Consider the following 13,420-nt stretch of genomic DNA (forward strand, 5'->3'; position numbering starts at 1 on the left):
AAGGAAAGTAGTAAATTATCACCTTGGGTTCTGTACCACAGTTTGGTTTAGCAGTACAGTATCAATCCTAATGCACCCCATGGTAGATCTACCCATGAAACTTCACTTCCAGAGTCTTGGTGCCCATTCTTCATCATGACTGCCTCTGACTGCACTTCGAATCTTCCAGCTCCAGCTGGCTTCTGGATACTTCTTCTTTTCTTTCCCATTTTTTGAGGAGCTCGCTGCCTCTCCCATTGCTAGTTCCTGTCTGTGCTGACATTCAGAGCTGGTAAGCTCAGGTTTTTAAGGGACTATCATGGACATGGCCCATATTTATTTACCTGATGGCACTTTCTACTTCATTTAGTGATAGAGGAAACAATCACATCTTTACATTGAGTTTCATGCGTCCTTATTGGCCCTTAATTTCTGTGACTTCTTTTGGAGGAGGCAGGGGGGCCCATGTTGGAAGTACAGTTGCTGCTTGTGGGCCTGATACTACTGCTGATCTGCACAGAAACTTTGACCTACTCCATTTTTAATCTGGGCTGGTTTACTCCCTTCCTACACAGCCTAGTGGCCTTCCATTTATGGTGGTTCACCATATTGGTACTAGATTTAGCACGGACACGTGATTAATTTTAGCTCTGCTGCAGCTTCAAATTCCTGGAGCTAAAGAGAACCACTAGCCTCAACCTAGTCTCTGAGACCACCCTAGATGTGTATAACTATGCTTGGCTTGTGATTACATCCTAGGGTTCCAGGGCTAGGGAGTTGGTTAGAGACCAATTCCTCTATACTCTTCCCCCCGTTAAACATTTGCCATCTCCAGCAAATCAATCAAGGTGCTTTTGGCATTTTCTGAATTTGGGGTAGCTTTCTAGTTACTTGAGAAAGCTCAAGTTTTGTCTTCTTTTGTCCTCTTCCCCAATGACTTGTACTAAAGCATCTGAATGAAGAGCGGACAGTTTTTTTAAAAAAAGTTTAGTCCTGAAATTAACATTTTTTTTTTCACAAGGATCTAGAACTGCTATAAAGGTCATGCTCCTGGGAATCGCACTGACCCCCAAATAGATGGTTTCATAATTTTAATAAATAATTTTCATTATTCTCATGCTTGAGAGCAACTTACCTCTCGTTTTGGTTCTTTTTTGACTTCTGTTCTGTTTCCTAGTCAGTCAGGGTCTTTTCTAAGGTAAAAGTCCCAAGTTTTCTGGGTAATTTGGCTTCAGTTGTGATCTAACATCTCAGAGCTTAGAGAGCTTCTGGTTAGGCCAGGCTGCCTGCTGAAGATCCAACCTACACCCTTTTGTGGGACTCTAATGTGGATTGCAACATGCACACACACACACACACACACACACACACACACATACATACACATACCTGTCTGCCTACCCACATACCTACATACATATACACCTGTGTGTGTATTACTTTAAGGTTTGCAAATCACTTTATATGAATTATATTGTTATGATATAGAGACTCAGATATGCTATTCCAAGATTGTTTGAAGAACTGGTATGTTTATCCTTGAGAAAGGAAGAGTTTTGGGGTTGGGAGGTCATGGTAATTGTTTTCACATATTTCAGGGTCTGTTATGAGAAAGGGATCTTGATTTTCTTGTTGTGTTTGGGCACAGAGGGCAGAACTTGGAGCACTGGGTGCTCCAAGAAAACCAAATTTTGGTTGGAAGTAAGAAAAAAGCTTCCTTAAAATTAAAACTTTCCCAAAGTGGGAACGGGCACTTGGGGAAACAATGCTTTCCCAATTTCTGAATATCCTGGATAGGAGGCTGAATGACTCCTTTTCAGGGTTGTTTTGGAAGGTATTCTTGTTGACATATTGGTTGCTTTTCATGACCTCTGATTTGAGGTAACTTTCAACTCTGAGGTCTAAATTTCAGTGAAATAGACAGTTTTCACCTTTGAAAAGATTCCAATCTATCTGGAGACCAGAAAAACACATATATAGCATGTCTTGAAAAATTATGAAGTAGTATAGTCAGAATTACAAGTAACAGAGTAAAATTTGAATCCATATCATGGTCTTCTTTCAAGAAGACAATCCATGGTACATCCCTAGAAAGGAACCCATTCATTTGGATTCTAGAAGTGCTGGAATGAACTGGAATGCAAATCAGAATTAGAAAGCAATGCCAGTCTCTGAATAGATAGTTTAGGAAGCTCAATATTGATCAGGCTGAGGCCCTGGCAGCTGCACAGATTTATCGACTCACCTTTTTTGTGTGGCTGTTCTGTATGCCAAATAACTTGGTGCTTCAGGAAAATGGCAGGATACTCTTTGTAGGAATAGATAATTGAGTTGCTAATTTTTCACTTTTATTGGAATCTTCTACACTTCACAAGTGACTTAGGATTTCAAATCCAATGAAGAAAATATGCATCATAGAGAAGTTTGTGCAGTCAAAAATTTGAGTTTAAGTTAGAACAGTTTTCTCTTTTCCTTATTAAATAGTAAAGCTTTTCTTTGAACCATTGCCTAATCTGACTGTAGAGATTCAATTCTAATAGACTTTTCTCTGATATTGAGTACTTTAAGACATGGCATGAAACTAACTCATCAAACACATACTTTGATTAATTTCAGTGATTTTTCTAGTTTTTAAATTTTGAACGATTATCTTTTCTTAATATTTTGTTTGAAAAACTGTTATTATATGAGGTTCCAACCCCTTCCAATGGTTGCTCCCTCCAACCCCCTGCCCCCCCCAAACCCCAATAACGAAAACCCTTTAAAAACAATAACGTTTAGAATCCCATGTATATATCTCTTTTGTGAAGGGAAGTTGACTAATCTTAAATTCTTTTTTTGGGGGGGGCAGTTAGGGTTAAGTGACTTGTCCAGGGTCACACAGCTTGTAAGTGTCAAGTGTCCAGTTCCTGAGGCCAGATTTGAACTCATGTCCTCCTGAATCCAGGGCTGGTGCTTTATCTACTCCACCACCTAGCTTCCCTCCTAATCTTAAATTCTTATCCAGATTATCCAGTTCATTCAGTTTGTTGCAGCTTTAATTAGTTCTTTCTTTCTTTCTTTCTTTCTTCCTTTCTTGCCCCCTTCATTGGTCTTCCTTTTGAATATACATAGCAAAGGTTTAGTGCATGTGAGATGTGTGGTATAACTCAATGGAGTGTTATACCTGCTATGGCTGATGGAATGTAGACTGTTTCTTTGATAAAACATCATATAGCCATCTGATTCTTGCCACGATCCATAGGATCCACCTCTGGCTTGCATCAAAATTATTTACGTTAAAATATCAAACCTTTGTAATACTATGTTTTTATGTGTTTGAGATAGTGATATTTGATTTTGTTGATTAATGTAAAAAAATGTTATAGGGCAGTTTGCATGAGGTAGCATTGTTAAAAATTGAATAATCTGCTTTTAGTTTTCTGACTTCTATTCTCCAGGTAAAAAACCTTTCTCTTTAAGTAACGATGAATCTGAATTTAAGAGGGGGGAAATTGTGATTGAGACTTAATATGTATACTTGGATTTTTATAAGATTTATAAACTTTTGGAGTAGTCATAACTGTTTATAACAAGTTTATATCTTTTAAATTTCACAAAATAAAATGAGGACTTATTTTTTTCTTTACATATTTTTTTTGTTTGTTTTATTTTTTCGTTTGTTTTGGTGAGGCAGTTGGGGTTAAGTGACTTGCCCAGGGTCACACAGCTAGTAAATGCTAAGTGTCTGAGGCTGGATTTGAACTCAGGTCCTCCTGAATCCATTGCTGGTGCTCCATCCACTGTGCCACCTAGCTGCCCCCTTTACATATTTTTAAAAGAAGTAATTTAAAACTTTACATGTGTTTTGTTGTCCAGTCATTGTTATGGCCAACTTTTCCTGACCCCATGGACCAAAGCATGCCAGGACCTTCTATCCTCCACTATCTCTTGAAGTCTGTCCAAGTTAATGTTTGTTGTTTCCATGACATTATCTTGCCATTTCATTCTTTGTTGTCCCTTTTTCCTCTATTTGCTTACAGTGTTTCGTTGTTTTTAATGTTTGCTACCTAAAAACAGGTTAATGAGCTGTTTCTCATATATCCTTCTTAATTAATGATATTTTTTGTACTATTCCTCTGAAAAAATACTTTAAATGAGTTTCCCTGTATTTTGGCTAAAACATCAAAGAGAATACCTATAGTTCAATTATAAGAATATTGTACTTCAGTTAAGGAAATATGCAAAACTAAAATGTGTCAAACAGAAAAATAGTGTTGTCAACTTCGCAAAATTTAGATTTCTTAAAGTTAAATTAGTATAATTTGTACAATTTAATTATCCATATATGTCACATGTAAATATGACACCTGTATGTATTCAGATTCATTCTTGTGCAATTTCTCCATATGATGGAATTTTCAAAGTCCTATCTAAGATTAAGCTAGTTTTCAAAACTGGAGAGAAATAGGTAGGGTAAAAAAAAGAGATGTTAAGCTAGGTAAAAAAGAATCTACCTAATATTTTCAGAAAGAACTTAAAAAGTCAAATTGTGAAGTTAAACCTACCATTACAGACTTGGCACTTGTCCAACTTGTGACCTAATCTGACATTAACATTGGACACAGAAAAGGTACAATCTTTGCATAAGGAAGAAGTGAGATCAAGTCTTGAACAATTTCCCTTATGTGCTAATTTCAAACATCCTTTTCTTCACCATAACATAGGCACATATTCTTGTTCCCGCTGTTTTTATTATTGCAGTTTATTGAAGGATAAATTTAAAATGCTCTGTCTTCACTCATAATCTAAAGAAAAGGATGAAGCCTCAGTTCACTTGCATTCTGGTGATAGCAGCAATCTTTTCTCTGTCCTGCTTGGGCATGTGGTATATTTCATTCTTGATACCTGACCCACCCCTTTCCTTTTTTGTCACATATATCCTAAAAATAATGTCTATAAAAGACATAGGCATAAAAAAGGCATATATATATATATAAATATATAAATATTTTATATATATAAAGGCATAAAGCCACCTTTCAACTAGCAGAGGAGAAAAATCAAAATTATATGCAAATAACATCAAAGTTAGTTTGGTAAATACACTGACATCCCGACCCTACTTTAACGCCCAGAAATGTCCAGTGATCACTCCCAGAGAAAACAACTTCTAGGGTACTAAGGAAAATGATGCTAGTATTAGGAACCATAGTGAGATTTGTTTTGCATTAAACAGGCAAGATGTTTTTTACTCACTGATACTGCTATACCTGGTCTGTCTTCAGTTTCAGAATACAGAGATAGGTCTGTCAGCAATATTCTGTGTGTATGTGTGTGTGTGTGTGTGTGTGTGTGTGTGTGTGTGTGTGTGTGTTTAGAAAATCATAGCCTGTGGTAGCTAGAGTTAAGCTTTCATTCTGAAACCACATAATTAACCAATTACCTGTGAGGTTTGTATGTGTATGTTTTTTACAGTTAGGAAGAGAGACCTGGGGGAAGAGCCCTAAATAAATAAATGAATAACCATTGGTGCTATTTCCAATTATTTGTTTAAAGAAAAAAAGTCATATTTTTTACTTAATTAAAAGATGTGCCATTTGGTGCCTTTACTATAAATTCTAGTAAGCCAGTTGTTGAGTTGTATACTATACCACCATATTATATTTTTCCTTTATAATTTACTGTTTTTCTTTTCTCACTATAAAAACAACAAAAACATAGGTTCATGGAATTGTACGTCGATCAAGTTCCTTCAACACAGGGCGGATTGAGCATCTTTATAAGAACCCTCAGGCTCATATTGAAGGAAGTAAGCCATTTTCTTTCATACATAATTTTTTTTTCAAGGACATGTAAAGGATGAAAAAAATAATTTCGCATTTAAAACCCATTTTTCACTCCTGTAAAATCTCATTTATTTATGTACTGCTTGTCCACATAGTTGATTATTTGCATGCCTTAGGAAAAGAACATTTCCTCTTTCTAAGTTGCTGGAGCATTCCCCTAGGATAAAGATGAGATTGGATTCCTAAAGATAATGGAAGTTCTTCAGGGAAGAAGGGGCTCTGCTACCACAGTAGGACAGTATACTCTGATGTGGGAAACTGTACCACAATGATTATCTGATGACCTATGCATTTCAAACTGTGGGGTCTCTTTTATACAAATCATGGAGAATGCTAGTTTTCTGCCTTCACTAGAGTCGGACTCCAGTGTGGCAACATGATGTGGAGGTGACTCTGACTTCAAGGCTATCACCAAGAAGAACAAGTTCTTAGAGATCCTACTAAGCCTAAAAGGAATTGAATGTAGACCTCAGTGGTCTGAGGACAGGGCTCATGATCAGAAAGCTGGTCTCCAAGTCAAACTCTTTCAGCCACATATACTGAAGAGGTTCGTAGTTTTTAGCAGTTGGAATTATACCCATATTGATGAAATCATATGTATCCTTGAAAGATTGGTCTGATTAACACTCTTCCCTCTCCTCCTTTTTTGGTTCTTTTATTTTTAAACTTATTCTATTATGTTTAGTTAAGAAGCTCAAATTCATTTATGAAGGCAGGAACATGTATGTGATCAGCGAGTATTATTAAAATTATTATTAAAATAGATCTAATAAGCAGATATTCTAAGATAAGATGTCATTGATAAGGATGTCATTGATAGTAAGTAATAGGTTATTACATTTTGCATATCAAGAGCTCCATGTGTCCCAAGCTTTTTGGATGTCTCAACATGTTGGTAATAATATCAGGCAGAGCAGCCATGCCTCCTTGAGTAGGGCTTAGCCAGATATATTCCCCAACTTTTTAGAATTCAAACCTGGGCTTTAAAGTGCATTTCAAATGCTATCTCCTTCATTAAGACTTCCCTGATTTCTTTAGTCCATTAATCCTTCAGACCTGACATAGCATTTTTTTGTATTTCAGATTGTACCCTCTCTGTACCTTTTTATCATATACAATTCTTGTCCATGTATTTCCATAAGATTTCCATTGGGGAAATTCCCAGAACTTTAGAAATCTTCCTCTTGATACAATGTATAATGCTACCTTTGGAGTCAAGAAGACCTAAGTTCAAATCCAATCTCACTCATTAGCTGTGTCATTTTGGCTAAGTCATTTAACATATGTCTGCCTCAGTTTCCTCAACTGTAAAATAATAACACCCCAGGTGATTGTGAGCATAAAGACAATATTAATAAAGTATTTAGCATAGTGCCTGGCACATAGTAAGTTATTAATCTTTCCTTCCTTCTTTCCTTCCTTCCTTCCTTCCTTTTCATTTAATATCTCATGGGTATGGATTCTTATTCAGTCTGTCCACATTTTCTCTCTTATAAATGACTGGTCCATTTTCTTGCTTAGGCCTTTTATCTCCTTGTTACTATCTTTTAGGACACTTCTTGACTTACCAAGAAAAAATCAAGCTTTTGTGAAAATAATGTAAAAGTTATTAGTAAATGCATTGATGTGTTAAATTATAGAAGCATAAATTGAGCGTTAGAAGGGACATTAGAATTAAGGACATTAAGGCCCAATGATGTTAAGTGATTGACCTACTTTTACACAGCTGGAATAGAGCAGAGCTAGGATAAGCGCATGTTTTCCGAGTCCAAATCCAATCACTTTCCAGCTCTATTATTTTGTCTCAAACTGGTTAGATCTTTTTAAGTATGTGCAAGTACGTCTAGGACATCAGTTAACTGAAATAGACTGCAGAGTGTTTAGCAGACTATTTACACTGATTAGCATCTTTGGGGTTAAATGTCAGGGAATCTAAACTAATGCATTTGAATTTGAGAGGGACAGGGAAGAATATAATAATACTGGTACTTATATACCCTTTAGACAGTTCCCAGATAAAAATATGTTAACAAGTCAAAAATTATTTTCATGACTGATTTTTTTACTATGATTTTTTCTTTTTTAAAAGCATAGACATTTAATAGGGATTTTTTTTTTTGCTCTCTAAGATTCAGCTTTCATGTAGTGTATTTCTTAGAATATTTAATGGAAAAGTATGACATGAATTATATATCATCTGGCTTATTGTCTTATGCATAATAGTAGCTCAGTAAATATCTGTTTAATTTAGTTACTGTGCCTTGAACATGCTAGGCACTGAAAGGTTTATTGAATTAATTGCATGTGACATAATAAAATCATAGTTTTAAAAGGATCTTTTGACATCTTCTGTGTTGGTCATTTTAAAGTGCCAATTAAATTTTACTGCTAATGAGCCTATAAAAATAAATTTGCTTATTTCACATGAGGGGTCAAACTTTCTAAATGTGCTTGTCTGTTTTAATTTTTCTTAATCTCTCTTATTTGCTTTTTTCTAATGGTGTGTTCTTGAACCCCAAAGATATGAAATTGCATTATGGAGATCTCACGGACAGTACCTGCCTTGTGAAGATAATTAATGAAGTGAAACCTACAGAAATTTACAACTTAGGAGCCCAGAGCCATGTCAAAGTAAGCAGTTTTCCCACTGAGTTTTATCGAGTGATGATATAGAAAACAACTCTAGGTTCTGGAATAAAAGATACTCCCAGACTGAATACTCAAGTTGTTCCTTGTAATTATTGAAGGCATTTAAACATTAGAAAATTGTGGCATTGCTGTTTAAAATAATTTTCTTGTTTCTTACTCTACAATGCAAGTAAATGTTACTGTTGATTCTGCGATAACATTATTTCATATTAGGTTGGTACAGTAAACCCCAGGCTTTGATCTTTTATTATTTTCTGTCATTTCAAATTATATTGAAGATAAAATGTTTTGGTGACATCCTGGGAAATGACATCTCAACCCATATGCTATTTTAATGTTTTATTTATAATAGTCATTTAAAATACTAGCTGAGAGAACAGTATTGCCTGAGAAAAAATGCAAGGTTTTTAAAAAGCTCAGTTTTGCTCAGTTGTGCTCAGTGACATTCACTGAGCTTTGTATTTTTCCTGTCCTTCAGCTTGATTAAACTGTTGTTGAATTCCTGCCACTTTTTTCAAAATTTCCAGTAATCTCTCTATATTTCATCCATTTACTTTTCAGAAACTTGGTATATTAATCCCAGAGATCCTGAGAATGTTATCCACAGGGCTTTAGGAATTTTCTCAGTTTAATTGTTGCCTTAGTAGCACATTGCTTACTGTTGAACTGAGTGAAATAGGAGAGGGATTAAATTCCATTCCAGGGAGTTGTTTAGGATAGTTGATGGCTTTTCTAATGCACATATATCATATAAATAAAAGGAAATATATTTAAGTTGGGAAAACCACAATTACTATGCAAACTTGTCAGTTTTACTTGCTGGTCTACAATATCATCTCTAGGCAGGATGTAATTTATCTATCATCCATGTTTCTGTTGCTAAAGGAAAAAAAAATGTACCATCACATGAATCCATTTGGCATAAAATGAGAAAGATAGTGGTGAAATGATCCTTCTGAACAATCACTGGTCTAAAATAATTCCATAAAACATTAGACTCATTTTCTTTTCAGAATGTTAGCATGTACATACAAATTGATAAGGACATTTTGCCACTCACTACAGTTTAGGATAGAATGATTTTTCCCTTGATCTGTACTAGGTCTGTTTCCCATTCAAACTAAAATCTGTGCTGTGAACAATATGAAGCTTACATATTTGATAACTTATGAGTACCTACTTCTTCTCCCCCCATTCCCTTTTTTTCTGTAACTATCTTTCCCTAGAATTTCTACAGGCAACAAAAGACTATTCTCACAGAATTACAGTGCCTACCTTCTGATTCGATTTCCCAAATCACCCAAATATTTCTATATCCTGTTTCTTAAGGCCTAATAGCTTGACAGGCAGTGTGACATAGGATATAGAGACCCAGCCTTAGAGGCAAGAAGCACCTGGGTTCAAGCCTTGCCTCTCAGACATACTAATGCTATCTGTATGACCAGGAGAGTATATGTCTCTCTATAAAACTTTAAATTACATATGATTTGGCTATCTGCATCAGTGGAGGGTGTTTCCATGGTGGGAGTTCCCCCTTAATATTGAAAACACAGTTCTTCCTGTCCCTGTAAAAAAAATGTCATCTAGAAAAAACATGTATTTGTAGTATTTTGTTTCTCTTGTTTCCATTTTAACTCTCTTGCCCCTCTCTGAATATGGCTCTTTGGTCTCCATGAGGAGCTAAAAACCAGTCATGGTGGAAAGATATATGAAATTGTGTGGAGAGGAGGTCTATTGACAGAAACAATACTGTTTTTTACCAGTATAAAACTTGCTGTAAGGGAATGATGCCAGTTTGGAACATTTGACGGAAGAGACAGATTGCAGTAGTCTTTTAAAATCTATTTTTTCCTAAGTGCACATTATGAGAAATGCTTCTTTCTTATTGAACTTTGAAATATGATGATAACTCAACATCTTAATGGACTATTAAAAATTTTAGTTTTTAGAAATTTATCAATTTTTCAGTAATAAATTTGCTCAAGTCATTGCTCAAGATAAAAATTATTTTTCCTTCTTCCTTACCAGAAAACACAAGTTTGTTTTAATTTTCAAAATTCTATTGAGATGGGGCAGCTAAGGTGGCACAGTGGATAAATGGATTCAGGAGTACCTGAGTTCAAATCCGGCCTCAGACACTTGATACTTACTAGCTGTGTGACCCTGGGCAAGTCACTCAACCCTCATTGCCCCACAAAAAAACAAAAACAAAAACCAAAACAAACAACCCCCCCCCCAAATTACTATTGAGATGTCATTAAGGATCACTGTCATACTTCCTATTTTATCCAAGGAATGAAACCTATCATTTTGTACGTTTTTATGAGCTAACAGATGATACTTTTTACCACTTGTTAACTCACAGATGTCACTTCCAGTGACTTGTATTAGAAAAAGTAGGAACTGTTGCTCATTGCAGGGCATTTTTGGAACCAAGACATTGGCTTCCCTCAGTCTTTACTTAGTCCTTGAATCATATAGTTTCTGCAGCATCTCCCTGAATTTTTTGATTGTTAGTTCTCCATTAACTGAGCACTAAGTACATTTTTAAAAATTGAGAGCATAATTTCTATTGAGTTTTTTTGTTGTTGTTTTTCTTTTTTGAGGTTTTTCCTTTTTTGCTCTGATTCTTCTCTCATTACATAACTAATGCAGAAATATGTTTAATGTTATTCTACATATATAACCTATATCAGATTACTTGTTGTCTTGGGGAAGGGGGAGGGAGGGAGAAAAATTTGAAACTAGAAATCTTATAAAAACAAATGTTGAAAACTAAAAAAAAAATTGAGAGCATCATTTATGTACAGTTTAAAAAAATGTTGTGTTCTAATGGTATTTTTAGCTATTTTACTTGCAGATTATTGTCTCCTAACATAATGGAGGAAGCATGTAGGTTATATAGTTAAGAATATACTTCAGTTTCAACTTTTATGTGTAAATGGACTCTAGTGCTGAAGATGATTATCAGAATGGTGGACAATCAAAAATGATAGGTCATTATCAAATAGGATTTTTGTCTTTATATTTAAAGATTCTTATATTGGGTCTTCAATATACTGCAAGTGTTAAGTATTGGAAAACAGGTATAGCGTCAGCTAGTTTCCCCACACTGCCCTCTGTTTTAAGGATTGCTTTGAAGCAAACCTCTCACACCAAATACCTATCTAAGATGAACTGTGTGCATTCCCTGAAATGCTTGTGTTTTGGACTCATACCCTTCCTGGAGTAGGTGAAGAAGCTGAAGGATTTTGATTTCATAATTTATCGTCTAGACCTCAGGAATTGCCCATTGGATTAAAACTAAACAAGAGATCATAGTAATAAAGTATATTTTAAGTTATTCTGTTAAAATCTATAACTAACAAGGGCAGATTATTGAATTTGCAATGATACCAGGACATCAAGGACTGGAGATTTTGTCTGATGTGGATACTTCTTCCAGTAACACAGATATCAACTCTTGTACAACTTAGCAATTATTGGATAGTTTTGCAGACCAGAAAAGGTGAAGTGCTTTCTCTGGACTCAACTATTCTGGTTCTTTGATGTAAGATGAGTAGTCCTTCAACTACTCAAAGCCCTTATAAACTTCTAGGATCTGCCAGAGCTTGCAATCATTCCACTGGCATAGGTCTCAGTAACATAGTGTCACAATTTTATGAAATTGTAGGAGGTCTATGGTTAAGTTAGGGCCTTGACCATTGTTTTATTAGCTGACAAACTATGGTGTTGATACTCTGAAGGGTAATCAAAAATTGATTATATGAGGGTTTTTGTTCTATTTAACTCTTCTCCAATATAATTATAATTTGTATTTGCTCAAAATCTTTCTTCTTAGAGGAGACCATTACCTCTCCTAAAAGCCTATTCTGCTCTTTGATGGCATTGCTAGGAAGTTTTTCCTTCCACAAAGCTGAAATTAATCAATGAATAAACATTTATTAAGTGCCTACCATGTGCACTGCACTAGGCTCTGGAAATCTCTTTGTAACGTCCACCCAGTGTTCCTAGTTCTGCATTCTGGGAGCAAGAAAAATTCTTTGCCTAATTAGAAACTATAATTATTAATGTAAAACAATATAGTAACCATGGCTCACACTTATGTGGTTCTTTATAATAAACATGTACAGTAAATTTGCAAATATATTAATATGAAAACATCATCTTAGTTTCATAGGCATGAAGCAGAGAAATAGGAAAGCTAAGTGACTTGTCCAAGCTTTTACAGTTAGCAAATAGTGCTGGTGAGCTTGAAGTTCAATGTTCTTTTCTTTATTGGGCATATAATATATAGATGAATTGGGCTGCTAAATTAATTTTGTTCTTCTACTGTCAGGCTACCTCTTGAATATTCAGTTCTGGGAGCCACTTTTGAGGAGAACATTTAGGAGCGTGGTCAGTGGAGGGCTACAAGCATGGTTGCCTCTTAAACTTGTGTCGCATAAGGGTTGTTTTAGGTAATTAGCGTTATTTTGCCTAAGGCTTAAGGAGGAACATGACAGCAACCTTCAAATATTTGAAGGGCTGTCATGTAAAAGAGGAATCAAGCTTGTTCTGTTTGGCCCTAGAGGGGTTATATCTTGGATCAATGAGTGGGAGTGTTGAGGAGGTTTTAAATTGTTTGAAACTGGAATCAAGTAGCAAGTTTTCCTTTAACAAGCACGCACATATTTTAAAGACTACAACTGACAGGAATGAGGACAAAGAAGTTTTCCATATTAGGCATCTTTCCTTTTAAGAACATGTTATGGTGTTTCATCAAGATTATGTGAACCTAGCTAGTTCAGAAAAAGTTGTCTTACTTATTAAATACTAAGACTGGGAGTGAAAAGGCCAATTTCATTGCTTTAAAAAAAAGCCAATTTCATTACCAATGCTTTCTGCCTTTGGAATCATTGATATTTTCAAATCTTGCAGTGATCTTTTGCTTGTCCTTGATGATTCCCCTGTAGCTACAATAG

At 35.3% G+C, this 13,420-nt stretch overlaps 1 protein-coding gene across 1 annotated transcript in view; it reads left to right on the plus strand.

The window, feature by feature from the left end:
• GMDS (GDP-mannose 4,6-dehydratase) overlaps positions 1 to 13,420 on the plus strand; it is an 803,594-nt gene that overhangs the window by 148,539 nt on the left and 641,635 nt on the right. Inside the window, exons 3-4 of the mRNA XM_043975422.1 lie at positions 5,683 to 5,770; positions 8,329 to 8,438. Coding sequence (XP_043831357.1) covers positions 5,683 to 5,770; positions 8,329 to 8,438 — 198 coding nt within the window. The remainder of the gene's footprint in view (positions 1 to 5,682; positions 5,771 to 8,328; positions 8,439 to 13,420) is intronic.

This window comes from Dromiciops gliroides, chromosome 1, assembly GCF_019393635.1.
Source record: "Dromiciops gliroides isolate mDroGli1 chromosome 1, mDroGli1.pri, whole genome shotgun sequence".
In the NCBI taxonomy this organism is placed as follows: domain Eukaryota; kingdom Metazoa; phylum Chordata; class Mammalia; order Microbiotheria; family Microbiotheriidae; genus Dromiciops; species Dromiciops gliroides.